General features: G+C 39.4%; 2 protein-coding genes across 2 annotated transcripts in view; one reads left to right on the forward strand and one right to left on the reverse strand.

The window, feature by feature from the left end:
* Positions 1-23394, reverse strand: part of LOC146314177 (MAM domain-containing glycosylphosphatidylinositol anchor protein 2) — a 254799-nt gene that overhangs the window by 182211 nt on the left and 49194 nt on the right. The window lies entirely within an intron of this gene.
* On the forward strand, positions 15556-18443 carry LOC146314178 (low choriolytic enzyme-like). Its single transcript, XM_084736947.1, has 8 exons — positions 15556-15694; positions 15868-15886; positions 16020-16082; positions 16255-16401; positions 16502-16619; positions 17753-17931; positions 18022-18103; positions 18227-18443. The coding sequence occupies exons 1-8, from the start codon at positions 15629-15631 to the stop codon at positions 18363-18365; spliced, it is 813 nt and encodes a 270-aa protein (XP_084593073.1). The 5' UTR covers positions 15556-15628; the 3' UTR covers positions 18366-18443.

Below are 23394 nucleotides of genomic sequence, written 5' to 3' on the forward strand. Positions count from 1 at the left end.
ACAAGTTTAAAAGAAAAAAAGGAAGCGGAGGAGCTTCAGGCGAGGAGCAGGAGTCTCAGATGTGCCTCTATGTCTTTTTTTTTTTCATTTCATTATCTCATTTCCATAACAGTGACATCATTTCCCCCTCTGCAGAAACACACAGTGGGGACAGAAAAGGCAGGAGAGAGGAGGAGAACAAGAGACTGAATCTGCACGTACAATTGGGCATGTTAGACTGTTAGTTTAGTGCTCTCTCTTCATCTTCATGCATGCGTGTGTATGTCAAGTTGTGTTTGACTGTGCATTATGTCATTGTGTATTGAATGAGTGGCTCCCTGCGGAGCGCCTAGCCTTCCTTGGCCTCAGTTTGGGGAGATGGAGACAGCTTTATCCACTACCGCCAATGGAGATTAAATTGGATTTGGCTAAAAGCAGCCTTGTCACCACGGTTCTGGAGTGCCTGAGTGGCAGAGGGGGTTCTTGGCAATCGTAAGAGACTCTAAATTTGACAAACAAATGAATGTGAAAAAAACCTCCAACAGCTGGGGCTCGTTGTCGCTGTGGGTTTAATGTCCTCAGACCAACCCCCCAGGACCACTAACCATATCCTGCTAGTTTTCTGGCTCCATAATCACCTCCTCAGAATGAGGGAGCCAGATAGTGGGAAAGAGGACAGAGAGAAAAACAGACGGAGAGAAAAACATATGCAATATGCATACAGCAACAATTTAAATAGAATAGTGTTTGTTATCACACCAAACTCATTATGAATTCTGTGCCAGCGCTATGGACAATAAACTTCTAGTTGGTTATAAGAGGACTGTATTTGAAAAGATCCATTTCAGCTATATGATAAAACTGCACAATGCCAACATTAAAAACAGATAGTTCTAATGCAAAAATGCATTCAGCATCATTAAGATGCTAAAAAAAAAAACAACAGTCATATTTCATGTTGCCCATGTCCCAAAAGAATTACAGGTTTATAGAAAATATTGTCCACCCACCAGCTATTTTTAATTAATACTACTTTCCCATATAATCAGTGCATTTGATAAACAGCTAGAAAGGGTCACTCAGTGGAGTGCAGATCCCAACAACAACAGATGGTGAAGCACCTACTGCAGTGCAGAATGGAAGTTCTTATAACAGATCTGGTAGAGATAAATCTGTCAATGTCAAAAATGGCTACTGCATGAGAGTTACCCTGCTCTAACTCACAAAGATTTTTCTCTCTTTCAGTATTTTGTTTTTTCTTTGTGTACATTTTTATGTATAACATACAAAAACATATTGACAAATTGATTCTGTACTGTCAGTTGCACAGCAATATCTATCACGTTTGTTAACATTACCCACCAGAGGCCAGTGGTTGTACCAGACCTGCTGCTGTCTGGCAAGAGATACAGAAGTATCCACTGTGAGACTCTTTTTATTTTTTTATTTGTTTTTCTAGAACAAACTATTGGATAGAATTTCTGTATATAACATCTGTTTTTCTGAGAGGCAAAAAGGGAACCACAACTTAATTTTGTTATACAACCCTATTTTGTGAACTAATAAATAAATCTAGCTTGTACATAATAAGGCTGTAAAGACATGTTATATTGCTTAGAATATTATGTTATTTCATCATCTAAAAGTTAGCCATTACTGCTTTAATACAACAGCACACACTCTTCTATTATGTTCAAATATTTTTAAATCAGAAATAATTGATTTTTTTGGCTATTTGTAGGCAGTGGAATACACTTTTAACACAACACTGACATATTATCACCTTAAAACACTGTAAGGGCAAATGTGCTAGCAAGTCCTTAGACTTAGAGATATATCTGGCTTTTTAGCAACTAAATGTTTCACTGTCTTCACCAGCTAGCTGCTAACTTTTGTCTGTCCGTTGTCTGGTGCTGGGAACACAGTGTACAGAGGGTTTTATTAGAGCTTTGTCAATGAAATTAGCTGCCTGCTGCTGCTGGAAATAAGTTTGATGAGAGCTGAGGGACTCAACGAAAACAGTAGAGTTGTGGGTCATAAACCCAAAATAATGAGCTGGTAGACTAAAACTCTCTTTGGAGCTGGTCACGTCTGGTGATTCCTTTCAAATTACACACAGCAATTTCATCCATTGTTATTACAGAAATGCTGAAAACAGTAGCTTTATGATTGAGAGTCGTATAAGGTATGATCCAACCAAAACCTACAATAAGGTCAATGGTAATCCTATAATAAATTTATAGTTATCATATACCCGGTATTACAGAACAAAATTGATAGTATCTTCCACCTTTGATACAGTCGAGCCGACCCCCATCCCATATTAAATTTGAACATGAGCTACTGTTTAAGCAGTATTGGCTCTGTCCTCTCAGGTGAAGCAGAAACACTCTGCAACTGGTTATATCAATGTGAATTCAATGGATTTTAACTTCAAGAATGGATAAACACAGCCCACAGCAATAGGCATCACACAACAAATTCTATTATTTTCTCGGTTTTCCCCCGTGCATTACACTTTAGAAAGTCTAAGCTTACAACACACCCGGCCCTACCTACTGTATAATTGAGAAGCAACTCATCCATGGGGTCATCCATGTGTGTAAGGCCTTGAAATGGTTTGCCAGCAGCACATGCATATTATTACATCAGGGGTTGTCAGAGTGTATTGATTACACACTGTAATGCACTCGCATGCACTCCTCGGCCTACACTGTTATTGTAAATGAGACTCCGTATGGATCCTGCTTCGCACTATCAGCACAGATCATCTATCACACGGTGTGTTCCCTGGGCTGCAAAACACAGACATTCAGAAACCGGAGCATCACAGAGAACACAACAACGGGTTTGTCCAGCTCAGCAGAAAAAGACAAGACGGCCATTATTAAGATCAAAAGAGACGTGTCAAGTGGTCTTTTTTTTTGTGGCATGAGGGGACAGAATTAAGTTTACTGTCATAAATTGGGTGCTTGAGACGAGATAGCTCATTAACACGGTGGAGGGGTTCGTTTGCTCGATCATTGAACGGACATGGAAACACCGCAAGAGCACAAGACAAACCATGCGCAGATGTGGCTCTCGAGGGTGCTATTTATAGAAAACAGACACAATCATAAACACATGCCCCGTGCACGCACACATCGGCAAACACACACCTTGTTACTCTAAAATTAGGCCAGTGTGAACCTGCCAGAGCCCCGCTGAGATGGAAGAAGAGAAGAGAGAGATGACTGTGGAGGGTGAAGGTGGCGAGATTTAGAGGACAGATTTGTCTTTGCACAGCGGGGGTTATGGAGCTTGACTGCATACAGCTGCATCCATTATGTTCATGCAAGCTTTATGTCATGCAAACCATGACGACACAAAAACGAGCCTGGTTTCATCCGATTTATCACTTAAAAGCTAATAGATACTTGGTTTTTTACTTCCAACCAGACGTGTGAAGTTAACAGAGCAGGATATGAGGGGAAAACGCCGTGAGATGCACTCTGGTGTGTGGCTTGAAACGCTGCTGTGATAGTGCTGTCTCTGTCCATGGTGCTGAAGCATTCAGCAGTTGTTATTTTAGGCGTGCAGGGAGAGCCCACTGCAAAAACACAGTGCTACGCCTGCTGCCTACACACAATGTAAGTATCAAACCAACCAAACCAAACAGGCAGAAGTTGCCTGATATAACACTGAAGGTTTGTTCTACCTCAGCACTTGTACACATATAACTCAGTGCATTAAACCCACCATCCTGGATTCGCTTTTCCTGGGTTCCTTCAAATGTAACACCAGCACTTTGAGCATAACTTTATAGCGCTTGATTTCTAACGTTTGCAATTTGAGTTCTACTATGAGTAGCTGTACTGCAACACAAGAGACGAAGATGTGCAGAAATAATTGGCTGGTCAATCAAAAGGAAATGAATGAGCAACAATGTTGATAATAACCTAATTAAAGCTACTCCAAGGAGTTTTTAATTGGTTATGAAGCAGTTTCAATTTAATACTGAAGCCTCTATATGACCTACAAAAACAAATGAGACCATCCATGACAAGTTTGACTGTTTCTGTATAGTTGTTTTTAATGGCTGCCACTGGGTTTGATTGTGTTTTTGTGGTGTATTTACATTTTCCTAGCCAAAGTTGCAGTGAGTAGCACATTAGCCAGTTAAAATGAAGCGGGAGGAGATTTTTATTTCCATAATTTTATTTTTGATATATTTTGTGGTTATGACCAAATACCTCAATATCGATATTGTGTCAATATTGTAAGGATGGGTTAAAAAATATTACCCCAATTACATTTTTGATGAATAATCATAAGTAATGTGGATATAATAATTAAGTGGGTAAAAACAAATAACAGAACAGCTGGAGCAGTCTGTTTAATGTAGCAGAACTTACATTTTGTGTCTTGAACAACTAAAGAATTAATTTATCAATAAAGAAAATTATTTGCAGATAAAGCAGTAGGGAAAAGCATTGTTAGTTGCCCTTTTAAATAAATGCTCACAAACACACATTATTTCCTACTACATTTTAGTGCACAAACAGGGAGCTGGAGTAGCAGTAAAACCTCTATACAATCATCTGATCTAATGCCTATGTCAACTTAAGGCGCAGGCATGTGTTATAGGCTCATTAACCTCAACATGACCAGAGAGCACTGAACGCATCCTTGGCTCGTGGAAGCCAGTACAGCTTTATGAGGGCTAAACTTATAGGCCTTTATGAGTACATGCTGGTAAATACAGAATCTCATTAAAGAAAGACCTCAACTGTTCAGCAGCACAAGCCAGTTCATAGTATTATTAAAGCCTGTGGAAATGCGGCTTTAAGTAGCAAAATAATACACATTATGTCAAAGTTTTGTTTCTCATCAAGCATCCAAAAGATCTAGGTGAAAATAATTATTCATAATTGCCAGAAATGCTATTTTTTTTTTTAAAAATGCACATTTTACTGCTTAGACCATCATGTGGGTGTGGCAGACCATGTTTCATTGACATGAAAGCCAAAAAATGTACTACTGTGTGTTTTTCAGACCATGGACCCCTTAGCTGATAGAAAGACAGAGCAGGGACCCCCTATACTGCATTGAATATTTACTGATCTTCGCTCGTTTACCTTTACCTGTAGCTTCGAAGTCAGCAGCATGGGTAATGTTACCTATGTTAGCCTCACCCTCTGCACTTTCTGTTGATCCTGTTGAAGACCCACGGGTTAGTTTATTTGTGTTAGTTACTATAATTTAGTGTTTGGTGTCAGAAAGAGGTGCCTGATGGCAAAGTAAAGCAATGAAAATGTAAATATAGCGTACACTTGAGCTGATATTGATTTGAGGTTAAATTACTGTTTTTGTCAGAGCAGTGTAGAGTGATATAAATAACAGCTTCAGCTCCTGTTGTTGAGTTGGCTCACACTCAGAAAAGCAGTTTGTAATGACTCAGGGACCGACGTGGATTGTTTTAAGCTTGGTTCGTGGAATAAATTGCATAATTTTTGTAATAACAAGCACAAGCACGCCGACCATGTTGCACAATGCAGGAAAATGAACAAAAACTTAAATGAAAAATTTGGATTCAAACTGATTTCTTATACTTTTTAGATGTTTATCACGTACTTGAGACCCTAAATGATATGGCTAGAAGGTTACTGTGGTTTCCAGAGGCTTTACAAAAGGTCATCAAGCTGTAGGTGTTTAACTACCCACAATGCTACACAGTCAAACGCTGACTGACAGAGAATCACAGTATGACAGCCAGGGTATCACAGTGTTACAGTTAAGTAAGCCTTTGTGGGTTTTTCCTATCCCATTCTACCAGTCTCTCCATTCACCATGCCACATTGGCAACGTGGGCCTGTTGTGGCAGTTTGATTTCCCTAAACAACACTAATCGGACATCTGTAGGGAAGGATAAAGCCCAGATTGGCTGCAACCATGCAGCAGTTCTCTGTCGATAGGCCCTCACTCTGGCCAACGCTCACACGATTGGCTGACGCAAGGCAGCAGCTTTCTTTATGGTTGGCTAGCAGCGAGCCAGCAACAGCTCACTGAGGATAGAGTATCTGGCAACCCTCTGAAGATTGGGTGCTTCCCGCCAAGAAACTGTCTGATGATTGGCTGTGGTGACTCCAGAGTGAACTGATTGTCCTATCAATGCCCACAGTGCAGGCTGGCTGACGGTGCTGCCTGCTGGCTGGCTTTGCAATATGCAGCTATCCATAACACCTCCAGGGGGCATATCTCCATGTCTTTGAGTGTGTGTCTGAGTGTGTGTGACTGTATACCATCCATAACTTTTCCATTGGGGAGGTGTGCGGCTATAAGCCCTGCCAGCAGGCTCTAACACCTCATTATTCTAAGCCAGGCAGGAAATGGGTTTTAGAGATCTCTCACTGAGCAATGCTCTTGGAAACGAGGACTCCAGGCCTCCCAATATCAGCAGCTCAGACCTGGGAAATGCCTATTTAGTTAGTGTTAGCCACGCTGCAGCACTTCACCAAAAACCAATCGACGACATGTTACTGTAATATTACAAAACACAAACCGTTACAGTGTCGTGCAAATTAATTTGGGTCTGAGGGTTTTTGAGCTTTAATGAATTTGAATTTTTCCACCGAGTCTTGTTAACTGAAGGGTGCTTGTTCAATGTGATGTTAAATACAGCTCAGTAAAATGATGAAGATGAAAAATAGCAGTGCCTAAAGCCTCATTACGGGATTTTTCTACATTTGGTGAAAAACTTAAGTAAGTTAGCTCATATACACTGACGGAGGCATTTGCAGAGGGAGGCAAAAGAGACGGCAGAGGATAAGATTAAAAGACAGAAGAAGAAGAAGAAAACATATATTCATACTGTGTGAGGTTATTTTTCCACTACAGGCATGCGTTCTGAAGTGAACAGTGAGCTTACATGGTGCTTTTGTTTTGTCATCATATTTTTTGCAACATAGAGTAATTTAGATGTTCAACTTCAATTAAAAATCAATCGGTCAAATTACTGAAGAAGATCAGTTAAACAAGAGAATGACAAGCTGATTTCACGACTTTAAGTTGTAAAAAAAAAACACAAGAATTTAGTGGAATGAACTAATCTTCTCTCATTAACTTAAATATATTAGTTTTATTTATTCAAGTGAATTACACCTAATCAGCATATTAGCAGACTTCTCAGCATGCATTGTTTGAGAGTTAAAACTCTCCTGAGACCCGTCTTTTTTTATAGTTTGAAGACAGAATACAATATGAAAACTTGCTGTGTGACTAAGATTAGTCGATGTAGTTGTTATTACCACAATCAAAACATTGTGAACTATGATGAAGGTTAGTATTGGATTCCCAATCCCCCTCTCACTTAAAATTTCAAATTCTTTGTCTGAAATGAAGAATTGACTTTTCAAAGTAAGTTTATTGAAAGTGTTTCTCAAGTACAACTGAATTAATATTAAGTTATTGAAATGTCTTTCTTTGGCCATGTTTCCCCATCACCTCCAGTGCTTTGCTCACAACACAACGTGCCAAAAATATCATAAAAAAAAAAAACCAGAGCGTGGTTAAAGCATCTTCATGAACCTGACCAGACAGATAAGACCTCTGCAATGTAATTTGATACAACAGGCTGTATGCAAACAGTGATCACCTTAAACTGCATCTGCACCACCCATTAGCCAGGAAAACACTAGTTACACTCACAGTTCACCCAGCAGAGGCTTACAGTCTCACACCTACAAACAGAGGACTTACATGTAGTATTCTCAAGTTATTTACAAGTTTGCTCTGAGATCAGTGCTGGACTCTACAGCCACGCTGGAGGCTCCGTCAGGCTGATCTCTGGCACAGAGGCACCTCAAGCTAAATGCTAACAGCACAATGCTAACACAATGCACACAAATGGCAGTTTTTATCAGGTATAATGTTCACCATGTTCACCATCTTAATATAGTGTGCTAGCATGCTAACGGCTGCTAATTGCACCACACAGAGTACAGCAAAGCCAAAAAGCAAATCTTTATTTAGTATTTTATACTATGAGCAATATTATGCAATGCAAACAGGTTACTGCAGGACTTGAATCACCCTGAAGAGATTTATTGTGCAATTATGACCCACTGACTGTACATTGTCATACTAATAACACAGCTACTTAATAAAAAAAATAGAAAATATGAATTTAAAAATGTGTTTATTGCTTTTGCTAATTCCTCCAGGGTCTGTGACTAGAACTTCATCCAAATAACAGACCTCAGAATGCCATAATTGACCAATCAGAATGTAGTATTCAACAAAGCCGTGTAATAAATGATATTATCTAAGTTCCGGTGCTTATCTCTACAGGACAAACAGGAATAATGACCACAAAACAAGCTTTCCTGTCTATCTAAGATGTACTTCTTTAAAGAAGAGATACAATCATACATTTTTTTAATTAGATTATTTTGGGAATGTTTTGCAAGTTAAAATAATTATATAATGATGAAATGAAATGCATACAGGCTGGTTTATATCAGTAGCTATAGCCTGGAGGTGAGGAAACGGCCAACCGTTTCTCTAACATCATCAGCTCTAGACGGGCTGGGGAAACGTGGGTGGGCAAAGTGGATGAGTCACAGTCTTCCACTCCTTTAACCTCATTTCTGAGGAACCCTCGAGCAAGGGTTATATTGGGTTAGTGGCAACCAATAAAAAGAAAGGACTGGGGAGTTTTTTCTCTGAAAATTTCAAATCACAATACCTGAATAAGTTGATGTTAATGTTAAACAAGCCCAATTCCAAAAAAGTTGCATACAGTTGAAAGACGAGATATTTAACACTCATTCTGAATTTGATGCCTGCAACACATTTCAAAAGAAGTTGGGACAGTGGCTACAAAAGCCTGGGAAAGTTGTGAAACCTTTTAAATCAAGTATCATGATTCAGTGTTAAAGGGACGTACTCAAAAGCCTCAGTCACTCACAGGCATGGACGGGGCAAGGTTCACCACTTTGTGAAAAACTGTGTGGGCAAATATTCCAACAATATAAGAACATTTCTTAACATTAAACTGCAGGGAATTTAGGCATTTCACCATCTACAATCCATAATATCATTAAAAGATTTAGAGAAGCCAGAGAAATCTCTGCACGTAAGGGGCAAGGCCGGAGACCAGCATTGAATGTTTGTGACCTTCATCGCCGGCGCTGCATTAAAAACTGAATTAAAAACCTATGGGTGTCTGTTGCTACATCTAAGTTAAGACTCTACCAAGTGAAGTGAAAGCTATACATCAACAACACCCAGAAACACTGCAGACTTCTCTGTGCCTGAGCTCGTCGAAGATGGATTCGCTGTGTGCTCTGGTCTGACGAGTGGTCTGACACATGTCAGATTGTTTTCAGAAATCATGGACGTCGTGTCCTCCGGGCTAAAGAGGAGAAGAAGCATCCGGATTGTTACCGGCGCTAACTTCCAAAAGCTAGCATCTGTGATGGTATGGGGGTGTGTTAGTGCCGATGGCATTGTGGGTAACTGTCACATCTGTGATGGCCCCACTAATACTGAAAGGTACATACAGGTTTTGTATGCTGTGATCCAGATGACATCTTTTTCAGCAAGAAAATGCCAAGACACATTCTGCCAGTGTTACAACAGCATGGCTTCATAGTGAAAGAGTTCAGGTATCAGACCTTCCTGCCCACAGTCCAGACCCGTCTTCCACTGAAAATGTGTTTTATATTATGAAGCACAAAATACAACAACAGAGACTCCGGACTGTTGAGTACTTGAAGTCGTATATCCAGAAAGAGTTTCACTTTTAAAACTACAACAATTAGTGTCCTCGACTGAATTCTCAAACACTTACTAAGTGTTAAAAGAAAAGGTGATGTATCACAGTTGTAAACGTACCCTTACATTAAATATTGTACTGCAAATCATTGCATTTGGTTTTCATTTGCATTCCCAGTGTTACTGGAACTGCACTCTGTTTAACTAGACAAAAAACAGACCCTGGCACACAAGAAAAGTTTTGATATTAAGCGTCTTCTTTTAGATTTAGATTTAGATTTAGATTCAACTTTAATGTCATTGTGTTGACTATGGATAAAAAGCCAGTGAAATGCAGTTTTTACCCTCACTGCTATTTCTCTCAGCACAAAGCCTTTTTATAGTATAATTTTCAAATCCACCTCATAAAACCACTTGACACCTCATCCATCAAACACAATTATTCCCTGAATGGACTGTGCGACTGGATTGTGGCTTAATCAATTGCATTACTGCAATAATACACCTGATTTAATTTTCTGTTTGCGTGACTCATACAAGTCTGGTAATTCACACCAATTAAAACGGCGTTCATATTCAATGTATTTGTTCCTGTTTGTCTGAATGTCAATTAGTATGAGCAAGATGTTTACATTCTCAGACTGATGCCAGTATGGAGAACAAAGACACAGAGGGAGACAGACAGAGAGCTACTTTTAGTCTTCAAAGATTTTGGAGCAGAAAAACAAATAAATCCATTACTGTGAGTTTCTAAAGCTTTAAAAACCAACTTGTTACCCGCAGATGTTCAAATAGATTCAAAGTTAGTGGGCTAGTGGGGAAACAATATGAGAAATATCTGCTTATTTGAAGACTCACTTGTAAAAACACATAATGAGTTGGATAGTAGGGGGGGCTCAAAAATGAACGCAGCGTACGAAATAGTTAATTGTGATTCTGTAAGTAGGGCATCTGTGTCGGGTAGGACGGTCGACTGTAGGAGGAGAAGGAGCTGCAGTGAGTAAGAGGCAGCAGAGCGGGCTAATGTGCTTCATTTCACAGGGTGGTTTTCGTGGCGGCGGACTTTCTGGCACACACTCCCACTGAACACCAGCGCAGCAATTCCAAATGTTAAGCACATTGTTTAATAGTCCATTACGTAAATTGATATTGCTCATTGACTGTTGTCCTTGGCTGCCCACCTAGTGTCAGAGAAAAAGACAGAGATGTGCTCTCGCACAGTGGAGGGTTAATACGGGACGCCATCGCTGTTGTTTGGCGTTCAGAAACAAAAGTGCCAAAAATTCCCATCTGCTCCACAGCCTCCCACCAGACAAATCCACCTCCTAATGCTCTGAAAAAGTACAATGAAAAGAGAAATATAGTTGCAGCTGAGGATCAGTTTTATCAATTGATCTGAAAAGTAACTTTTCAATGAACCTTTTAGAAAGTTGTGAAAGATGTTTTTTTTTTTATTGTCCAACCAACAGCTCTAAGCCAAAAGCATGACTGTCATGATAACTACTTTGTTGTTATTCCCAGAAATAATTACGATACACAATATTATTGTCATTTTATGCTACTGATATAATGATAATAGCATAATAATTCAAGAACACACTTTCAAAGAGCAATGAACTTTTAATTTAGGCAGCAGGAGACTACAGGACAGAGTGTGACCAGAAATGACAGCAAAATGTGTCTCAGCATAGTTTTTCTGTTCATTCTGGCCCAGATGCTGCTATGCCCACATCTTATAATGGTTTGGAAAACCCTTTAGTTTATTCTGGCGTCATTTTGCTTACAATGCCTGTGACATGATATCACATGACATATGTACATGACCTTGATAACTTTGGCTGACCTTAATAAGTCAATAACTTAATTACCAGGCCTAATCAAGATGTTCAGTTTTTACACGTTAGAGGAGTGAGAGAAACGATCAGTTATCAAAATAATTGTTCTGCTGATTGATTAATCATTTCATTGACTCTTAACTGTTTCAGCTCCACTGAGTTTACTTCCACATGAGCTGAAGAAAATCAGCTGATCAACGACTTTTGCATTTTTGCTTGAAAAATGACTCACGATGAATCACACAACCAATCGATCAGTGAGGTGGCAGCTTCAACTACAATCTAATGCTATATATCATGATTTATGTATATTTTTACTATGCCCTGCCACCCAAACAAGTTTTGTGTTATACATTTACAACAGAATCCTATTACTTTAACTTGGGATGGGAATCTAGGATTAGTTCCAGTTGAGAGCTGTTTCCAAGTCTGATCAGGCAGAATCATACACCGGTTTTGTTTTTTGGACAGTTTGGACCCCAGAAGATGATGGGAAACAGTGTTGGACAGTGATGCATTACTCTGTAATATATTACTATTAATAATTAGCAATATATTAATGATATTACTGATAAGATTACTTTATCCAGGGATGTGTAGTGCAGTGGTTCCCCCCCTAAAATCCAACTTAAATCCTATTTTGTCAGTTGTTTCCCGAATTATTGTTAATTGTTGTTACTGAGTTACTTTTTGACATAGGTAGGGTATCTAACGAGGACTATGGCAGATCAGGGCAGGTCACGTCATCTGCTGGTCAAAAAGTTAAATGAAGACTGGAGGATGAGAGAGAGGCCCAAGAGAGAATATGTGGTGATGGAATATATTTTGAAGGCAGAGAGGGGTCGACTTTTTTTTTTTCCATCACAAACAACATCTGGACAGCTAACAACAAACACTTTCTGAGTATAGCTTTGAAGCACAACAAGACCGTCAAGCAATGAGTAAAAAGCAACTTATTACACTACTGGAGTAACTTGCCAAATACTGTTCAGGAATCAATAAGAAGAATTGATGACAGTGGCAGCAGTTGTATCAAATCTTACTAGTTCCATCAATCCCTAACTTTACCAGCCTAAAAATTTGATACTATCATCATATGATATTATTTTTTAAAACTTCCTGTGACTGTGTGGTATGTGGCAGCGTGGTGCTGCACTACATTTGTTAACCCTGTTAACCCATTGAAAATATTTTATCAACTCAACATGACTGCAGCTTGGTGGCTTAATTTTTTTCTTCCTTTTCAATTTTTAGAAAATCCTAACCGAGTGATCGCTGTACTGTATGAAACCAGCTGTCTTTTACAGTGTGGTTAAAATACATGTGAACACTGCTACTAAAAATCAGAAATAAGTCCAAATGCTGTTGCCTGCTGATTTTGAAATACTGGCAATATTACACTCGAGGTTTAAGTCAAATGAACAAACACAAAATAAGTATAGGAGAACTCACTATACAAGACTATAAGACTATACATTCTACTAGTCTTTTACTCTGAAAAGTGATGGTTTCTCCTCGGCTTAACAAAGTGCAGATGTTTGGAGAGAAATAAAACAATCTTTGTGGGGCGCACTAGACTGACATCCAATTGAATAAGATCTACTTCCCCCTGCAGTTGGAGAGGCATTAGGAATAAAGCTCAACCGAATGGATGGGTCATACATCATTGAGCATTACTCGTGCTGTGCCTGTGCCTCTAAAACACAAATTGGATTACCTGTGCACCCACGCGGATCACCCGAATTGGACAGGCGACGCACACACGCAGACACACACACACACACACACACACAGGGGCACATAGTATAGGCATAAATGTATGGTGCAAACATTGTAAACTGTACAAATCTATAGGATTTTACTGGGCTTCACGCAAACGGCTCCTGCAGTCCGTCTCTCTTTAAGACACAAACACACGTACACACACAGAGAGTGCAATTTTTGTTCCCTGATAATAAATGCCACATTATTGTGATGTACAGCGGAGGACCACATCATATAAAGGTTGCAGTGATGGAATCTTGGTTTGAAGCTGCCGGCCTTGACATGCGAAATCAGATCCTAAAACTGTTTATGGCGCTATGAAGCCAGACAGCGTCCCTCTTCTCTTGTAAACAATCCACTGGGAGCTGATGATTTATTAGCCGGGCATCCAATAAATCTGAATACTCATCTCTCTAAACAACCCATTTCTGGATTTGGAGTTTTTAGAAGGCTGTTTTCCTTTTTGTTAATCGCAGCCTGGTGGCCAAGGCTCGGCCTTTACAGCTCAGATCATCACTGATGCAGCAGAAGCAGCAGCAGCAGCAGCAGTGGAGCTTCAATAATGAATCCAGGACTTTACAGCCACTCGCTAATTGAGCCATTATTATTATTTGAAACAACACATTTTAAAGGGAGACACACAACAATACTGCAGGTCAGATGCAGCGTAAACTAAAACGCTCTTTGTGGAATCTAAAAGGGTTGTAAAGGCCACGGTGGCTGTTTAGTTTAATGGGAAATGAGCTTTTCGTTAAGAGATGCACTGATAATATCTGTAGTGCTGGAGAGTTGTCGGCGATTAAGCTCTGAAGTGTTCATACTTGGATCAAAAAGTGTTTGTTCTGATATCAATATTTAAATAAGTTGCTTTTTGGCATAATGAAATAAAAAATTCTGGCAAGAGTGCGGGGAGCCACAGCACAGCGGCTCCGAACCAAAGAGATGTTCAGAGTGGTGGGGCAGATCGCAGCAGAAAAACAGGAATCAAATCTTGATTTTGACTTCAAAATGATAATTTTAAAAAAGAAAAAACACTGTTTGAAACTGCATCTAATTAATTTAAGAAATGCTAATGTTAAAATGTGTTATGAACAAGATTTGGGGGGTAAAAAAGAAACCACTGAGCCAACAAATTTATGTATGTATTATGTATTCACAGTATTAAAATGTAGAGGATGTTAATCAGTATGGGGTGTAATTTTTTCTTTTGATTTCTCACTGCCCAGACAATAGAATTTTCTGCAGACCCTCACTGTTATTATTACAATTATTTTGATTTATTTTATTTTGTTATTTTATTGAAGATTGTTACACAATTCTCTGTGCAAATTTTAGTTAAATTAAGCAAACCTCTATGTCATTTTACTTCTCCTGAAAAAAGAAAAAGATAAAAGACAAATATACACAAAATATTGCTTATAAAACTAGGGAAAAAATAATAAAACAATCTACATTATGTTCTGTAAAAAATATCATCAGTTGCTGCTAAATTAATATCAGTCCCATAATATATCTGTCTAGCTTTCATGAAAATCTCTTTAGGTTTATTTTAAATAGAGCTGCAACTATCTTATTTATTTTTATTACAGATTAACCTTCAGATTATTTTCTTGATTAACTGAATTAAATGAATTTAATGTCAAAAAATAGTGAAAAATTATCCAGCTATTATCACATTATCCCAAAGCCCAACGTCTTCTTTTGTTCAACTACTGATACAAAACAAAAACATGTAGTGTATGTATGTGTAAGTAAAGATGATATTTTACTGACCAAACAACTGATTGATTAATCTAGAAAATAATCAACAGATAAATCAATAATGAAAATAATTGTCAGTTGCAGCCCTAAATTATTTGGAGAGCAGATTTAAAGGCTACATGACCACTTCACCTCAGTGCCTGTAAATCTTTAATAGGAACTCGGCATTGTTTATCTCAAACGGTGTTTCTGTTATTTTTGGAATACAACTTTGGGACGGGCCCAGATCTCATGAGCAGACCTCCTGCTGCGTAAAAAGGCCATCTGAAATCTGATGCTAAGCGGGCCGACAGCAGCCAGCGGTCACTGTAATCCCCCCAGAATAAGATTATCCCAGTGTGGTGACAGTGGGCAGGGCACTCCCATCAGCTGTGTGTCTAAGACTGAGCCCATTGAACACCTACCACTAATCTGTGTACACAATCACACCCCGGCAGCCTGCATATAAACTCAGCCCTGACTGGGCTTGATCATCAGTCCTCGGCGACAACAGCGAAGTCTCCAAATCGACATCTCAATCATCATTGGCAAAAATGGACCTCAGAACGACGGTTTCTCTTCTTCTGCTGTTGCTTCTGGGCCTCAGTAGCGCTCAAGATGTAAGATATAACACATTAAATGCAGCGTAGATCTGCTTGTATGCAGCGTATGTAATGAATGAATCACTTCCCCACAACATCACTGTCTATCTCTGTCCAGATCATTGCATTAGACTGAGTTTAAGTACTGGAAAATGAAGTAAAGTGCTTCATTTTTTTCCTTTTTTCCTCAGGATCATGGCGCTGATAATGGTAAGTGACGAAACCTAAGTGCATCTATTTTTCAGCCGTGTCTAACAGACCACATCTATCAGATGTAACATTGTGTGTGTGTGTCAGTGTGAAAACAGAGTTGTATGACTGCTGCTTTGCTTCCATTGATTAGAGATCTTGGTGGATAAGGCTGACATGGAGGACATTACTGAGACGATTCTGAAGATGAATAATGGTGAGTATTCAATCACGATGTTACAAGGACGGCAAGGGAACTTTCGTTTCTCACAATATTGGCGCAGATTTTCTATACTCAATAACATGAACTGAACACACACAGTTGCTTCGATTTCACTTATGAGCTGACAGATATGATTAAAATGCATATTTCCTTTTTCTTTTAATAGGATCTCCTGATTTCCTGCTGGAAGGAGACGTGCTGATTCCCAAAACCAGGAATGCTATGAAGTGCTTTAATGACGCATATACCTGTTTGTGGCCGAAGTCTTCCAACGGGAATGTGGAAATCTCTTTCCTTATAAGCGAAAAATACGGTAAGTTTGACTTTTAAGGCACTACATTAATGGAACTTTGCAGACTAACATGTCTCTTCCACATACTGAATTGCCAGTGTCACTTTTATCCACGATTTAGACAACTCTGAGAGGACGCTGATCTTAAATGCCTTCAAGGACTTTGAATCTAAAACCTGCATTCGCTTCATTCCACGTACGTCTCAGAGGGAATACCTGAGCATTGAACCAAGATACGGGTGAGTCGATAACTAAAGCGCTCCTGCATGTGAAGAGAAAGAGTGCAAGTGTAGCCTACTGAGTTCCAGTTTAGGCAACTGCATGTATAAGTTAAGATGCCCTCCTGTGAGAGGCAACTTTCTCAACATAAAGTTTCTGAACTGCTTTGATGCGGACACACCCATCTGATGCTGCATGCTGGCAATGATGGATTATTGAACGGACCTACCGGGCAGAGGCCTAGGAACCTAACTCAGCCTCTGGGCCAGAGCCTGTGTTTGAAGTGACATTTCCTGATAAGAAGTCACAGAGCTCAGTTTTAAGTAGTTTGCTCCTAATCCTGATCAGAGTTTTTTTTTTAATATCTGCAAAATTAAATGCAATCCAGTATTGGTGTTTAATGATTATTTTCCTTCCTATCGCAGCTGCACAGCACACTGAAGCTGCAGCAGCATTTCATTCAAATACATTAACATTATATAAAGCTACTGAATTCAGTGAGACAGCAGAACAGCTCTGCTACTTTATTTGGCTTTATTTGGTGGTTTCACGTAATATTTTGTGTAGTGTGTGATCTAGTGTTTAGTATGTCTACAAGTACAACCACAAAGAGAAGCAAAAGGACCACAAAGAGATATGAAGCAACGACAGCTACCTCACCCTCTCCACTCCCGGGGTGGGGGTCCTTTGTTACATAATGTGTCCGGGCACACAGGTTAAGGCTACAACATGCTTCTCGCTTTTGTCAAACAGAAGACAGAAAGTGCTTTTCAAATCCAGATTTCTTCCCTCAACTTGGTGAAAATGCTACCCAAACATTTGTCAGTCCTCTCTCTGACCTCTGTTCCTTGAAAAAAAAAAAACAATCAGAGTTGACCATCAGCTCACAGGAAGCCCTTGAGAAGCAAGAAACAAAAGAACAGTAAACTGCAAAGTTTGCTTGACAACAGCTGTTTTTGCCTGTTGTTCAAATGATGCATCTGTAGTTCAGTCTGCTCCAAGCTTTGCTAACAGCAAAAAAAAAAAATATAATTAGAAAGCTAATTATTAAAGCACGTCCACACAAGGTGGCCGATAGTGTAAATGACATTCATTTATTATTAAATGTTGCATATTATTAAGGATCTGTGTCTCTCTTTCACAACTCTATCAGCTGTTCCTCTATGCTGGGTCGTGTCGGAGGCAAGCAGGTTCTGTCACTGCAGAGGTTCGGCTGCGTGCAACATGGCATCATCCTGCATGAACTGCTGCACACACTGGGTTTCTACCACGAACACACCCGCAGCGACCGCGACGAGTACATCAAAATCAACTGGGACAACGTCTATGATTGTAAGTCTCATAGTGTCATTTATGACTGATCGATACTGACTGATATTTTTCTTCTTATGATAGCTAATCACTGATCTTTTTTGTTACCAGATTATGCCTACAACTTCAAAAAGAAGGACACAAATAATCTCAACACTCCATATGACTACTCCTCTGTAATGCACTACGGAAAGTAAGTTAGAACAAAAACTCACAACTTCGAAAACTTACACTGGATCAAATAAATCAGTGCTGAATCTAATTTGAAACACTTCTGAATGACTCTTTTTCTCATCACCATTCTTCATATCTGCAGAACTGCCTTCGGAAGGTTTGGATCGGAAACCATAACTCCCATCCCTGACTCATCTGTTCCCATCGGGCAGAGAGACGGCATGTCTGACAACGACATCACCAGGATCAACAGGCTCTACAAGTGCTGGGGATACATGTGAAATTACTGCAGCGTGATTTGATTCTGACATGACAATTGATATTCATGTGATGTATGATATGAAAATAAAACAGTCATTAAATTAATATTCTTGTTTTTTGACATTTCCTTGATAGAGCTTTGAATAGTCAAAGTTTGAAAGGGCAAATGATTTCAGCATCAAAGAAAATTTACCAGTTTGGAGTTGCATTCTGGGAAGTGTGGACCCATAATAGGGGCTACAGGAAAGTGGCAACCTCCAGGGGTGAAAAATAAATCTAATATGTAAGTGCCAATGCCACAGTTCCTCAAAAAGCCACTCAAGGCTGAGTGAGTCAATCCCCATTGACCCCCATATTAACTTTACAGCAGCAATAAACATGTTTACAGCATGGTAAAAAAAAAAAAAAAAAAAAGATAACGGTTAGGGAGGTAGCAACTAGTGATTATTTTGTCAATTAATGGATTAGTTGTTTGGTCTGTGTATCTGTCTCTGACCTCTCGGTGGACAGAACCACTTCAACGTGTTTTGGTACAGCTATTGACTGACTGCTCCATTCTAGTTTGTGGGTTATATGTTCACATGTGACACCTAGTGGTATTTGCCTTAATATCAAACCTGTTTTTAATTTTTTTACATCTGCCCAACCCTAGGTCTAATGAAAGGTGCTTTCAAGTAGCAATCTGGGAAATGTGGACCTATAATAGGGGCAACGAGTCAAGATACAGTGTTTTGGCTCCTGCTGCTTTGGTTTTAACCATTTTGATTTAGTCTGTCTCCCACAACCCCCTCACTTCATGGAGGTGCAACAATAAAAAAAAACAAAAAAAAAAAACTTCAGTACTAACCTAATTCACTTAGTCTGGATTTACTCTGTACAGTATGTTTATCTACATTTCAGTGGGAAAAAAGTCTTTGGCTTTGCTTGATTTTATTCCTTTGTTTCTGCATAAACAGGATGGATGGCATCAACAAAGATCCTTCATAATCTACCCATTACAAAACAATCCATTTACTCAGAACAACTTTTTTATATTTGCAGTAAACTCCTGTTGCAAATAAAACTTTGAAAAAACTGTTTTATATTTGTTATGGCTACATTTTCCCTCTGACTTCATATTACTTTCAGTGTGAAAACAAAGTTGGGAAATGTTGGCAAAAGACAAAGAGATGAATTTAATTAGATACCAAAAAAGACTGAAGGGCAAATATGTGGCAATATCTTCATAATTGAGTTCATTTCCATTTCGGCTCATAGTAATTAAGTTTGGGATTTGTACACTAGCGAAGAGTACAGTGTTTTATCACAGTGAATCAGTGCTGCAGTATCTTCAGCGAGCCAAACTTTGCAGGGCTGCCTCTCTGCAGAAAGGCGTAGATGTGGTAGGACGGGAGATAAACTCCCTCTCGTACTACTCCTGAACCCTGCAGAGACATTAGTTTCTCAGTTGGCCACATCCCACACTCTTAAATGTGTGTGTGTGTGTTGTTTTTTTTGTTTTTTTTCCACGCTTTGAAATCCTACGCAGTGTTATTCCTCTGTATCCACCCCAGTGAGTTAGAGAGGGAGCTGTGTTGGGTGAGAAAGGAGTGGCGGGGGAGTGTCAGGGTGAGATAAGGGAGGAGAATCCCTGCGAGAGAGAACAGATTCCTATTAAGCAAATTTCCCTCCTCCCCTGATGTATGACTGCACTAACAATCATGACAGCGTTGCATGTATTCCTCCAGAGTTCTGGCTTAAATGCAGCTAAAGAGGCTGTGGCACAAGCAATGCTCCGAGAAAGCCAATGAATCTGTAGAGTTCAGATGGACACAGGGCCTTTAATGTTTCATAAAGTAGTTTCAGTTCGTATCAATCGTTCCGTGCATGAAATATTCAAAATCTACTTGTTTATTGAAATATTTAACGCTCAGGGCTCTGTTCACGCTCCAAGAAGCTGCGAGAGGCTCTTGGCCGGCTAGAAATTAAAGTATTTCTTCAAATCCTGATTAAAATAAGATTACCGAAGAGAGCCCCGGATCCCATGACTGAAGTAAAAACAGGCCACCACAGGAACACACTGGGGCTACGAAATCAATGAAACTGGAGTCCAGTGAGAGTCGTCTCTCCGAAACACATCGAATGGAATATTTTATCTCTGCTTTGATTGTTCACAAATGTGCGTGCTTTGGTTTTAGTTAAAGCATAAAAATATGAAATGCAAGCCTGATCTGTGGTGCACTCTTAGAAGTAAGGGTTCCAAGAGGATTCTTACCTGCAGGGCTGAGGTTCCACTCAGAACCATTTGCTTCTGAAGAACTGTTTTTGAAGTAGCATTTGTCAAGGATTCTTTGTAAGGCTAAGGGTTCCATAAAAAATCCTTTTTGGAAGAAAGAGTTCTTCAAAGATTATTGAAATCACTGAATAACTCTTTTATCAAGGATTCTTTGTAACGTAATAAAAATACATAAAACCCTAGGATTGTAAAAGGGTTCTCAGTAGAACCTCCTGGGTGGGTTCTCGATAAAATCCTTGGAATATATATTAAAAAAAAGGTTCTTGGTAGAACCCACTGAATGGGTTGGGATATAAAAATATTCTTTATAGAACCTCCTGAGTGTGTTTTAGATAAAACCCATAGAATGCAAAAAGGTTCTTGGTAGAACCCCCTGAGGAGATTCTTGTCAGCACCCAAAGAGCTCCAGTGAGGATTCTGGGTGGAACCAATACACCACAGACGTCCTCTCTGTAGAACCTCTTATAGGCGGCTAAGGGTGACCCCGTTCACAGATGGCTCTACATATAACCCTTTATGTTGGATTCTAGGTAGAACTCTCTGAAACGGTTCCAAAGAAACCTTCTACCAGGAAGCAAAAAGGGTTCTCCTGTGGGGACAAGCTAAAAAATCCCCTCATGGCTGTAGTTAGAACTGTCATTTCTAAGAGTGCATATTACAATTGAACACTGTTTAGTATTAGCGAGTGTTCTGTGATTAAAGCTTTAAAGCACTGTCTGCGAGCCTTTTACAGATGCTCTTTGACCGTACTTTAAAGGGCAGCGTGTATATGACCAGCAGGGTCTCCTGAAGGATGTCTGTTCTAATGAGAGCAGGCCGAGCGGAGCCAAATGCAGTCTGATCTGTGATGTCACTGGTAATATGCTGGCAGGCCATAACCGCTGGCTGGCTGAGCGGCTCTTACCGCCGCGTTATTAACACAGATCAGTGTACCTGCCTCTCTTCAAACACGATAAGCTTCAACACGCAGCTGTCCTCAGTTCACTGCGTGAGCTGCCTAATGCCAACCAATAGGAAATTAAAACGTGCTCTCTGACTGGTGCTGCCGTCTCCACCGGTCCAGCCTTGGAGGGCTGTCTCACAGTTTTCTGTAAGCAGGGCTTTTGACCTTCCTGGGAAAATATCCTTTAAAAAAAAAAAAAAAAAGCCTGTTTATGTGTCAGCCAGCTGGTATGAGCCAACTTTTAAAGGACATTCTCTCAAGTAAATATTCCTCCAACCCATACTAGCCTTGAAGAGAAACACAGACCTCTGTACACAAACACATTCTGAAATAAATCTGATGCTAATATGTGGCCCTGGTGATTCATATTAACCCTCTGCACCCAACAGACCTTTTCCACAACAGACATATTGATAGAAAATAGTGTAAACACAGGTGTTATCAATAATACTAATTAAGGTTCCATTCCATTTAATGTAGCGGAGACATTCCAGTGTTATGGTGCATAATAGCAGCACCCTGACTCTGTTTGACCTGAATGATACAGAACATTAATTAGTATCATTGATAACACCTGTGTTTATTCTATTACTCTTCCATAGCTGAAGTTTGCATCAAAAGTCACACTAAAGATATTATTATCTCCAAGGTCCAACATGAATAAATGTCCATAAATCCATAGAAAAGAAGACACTGCCTGTGGCTCCAGAACACGCCTGAGAATCATGATGCTTTTAAGTTTTCTTCAGTTTTAAAATGCTTCACTGTAAACAGAAACTACTAATATCAAATACGGCGTACTTTTAATGGTGATAATTGGCCAAAATGTAAACAAATGTTGTTGATGTTCAATACAGTGATATCGTTGTTGGATTTCAGTGTTGTGTTTCAGCAATAAAGGCATTTTTTTTTTATTTGCCATCACTGGACAGTAAATAGTGTAATTAAATAAGCTGTTTTTCCTTTAGTAAATCAGGCACAATGAGCTATAATGATAATCAGAATAATAATCTTTCCTTTTTGCACTGTCTAGCTGACATTGTCTAGTGATAAGTTCTAAAGTGCTACTGTTTTGATAAATTACTCTACAAGATTTTACTATCAGGGTTTTTTAAATCATGATGTTAAGATGTTAGAGGGATAAGTGGTCAGTGGCTGTCAGACATCGCAATGAACAATGCCAAACCCTCGCACAGACAGAGCACACCACATCATACTCTGTAAACCACACCCAAAAGAGGGGAAAACAATTTTTAATTTTAATTACTTTAGCACCTTATGCCAGGGAGGAAAAGTCATCTTTTCTTGGGGAAAACACTGAATTGCCACAAGTGAAACACTTTGATAATTACAACTATCTGATCAAATCACCAAGCACGATCATCAATTAATCTAGCAAAGATCTAAACCGGGCCTGTCATAGCTTAGCTAGCTTCAGCCCTTAAGTGTCACGATCCTAATGTTTCCTCATTCTCCCTGCTGATGCCTCGTGTCTGATTCCATTTTTGTCCTTTTACAGGTTTAGTTTTGTGGTTCAGCAGCTTCTAAAAACTTAGTTGGATGCATCGCCCTGTTGGGAGTGAATCCTGCCACACAGCAGCTTTTAGATATTTTTCTGTTGTTTGCTAGCAGATGGAAAGTAACAAGATGAACCCTCATGCAATATAAAATCAATGGAGAGTGATCAGTTGTGGGCGGGCCTTAACTGTGCTCTGTCTGTATCGTACAACTCATATGCAAATTGAAAAAAAAAACAATCTATGGCATGTCTGGCTATGAATTAACTCATGTAGTGAGTCTGTTAAAAACCTGTAAGTAAAGAGAGGAAAAA

Source organism: Lutjanus erythropterus, chromosome 15 (assembly GCF_056507025.1).
Source record: "Lutjanus erythropterus isolate fLutEry1 chromosome 15, fLutEry1.hap2, whole genome shotgun sequence".
NCBI classification, from domain to species: Eukaryota; Metazoa; Chordata; class Actinopteri; order Lutjaniformes; family Lutjanidae; genus Lutjanus; species Lutjanus erythropterus.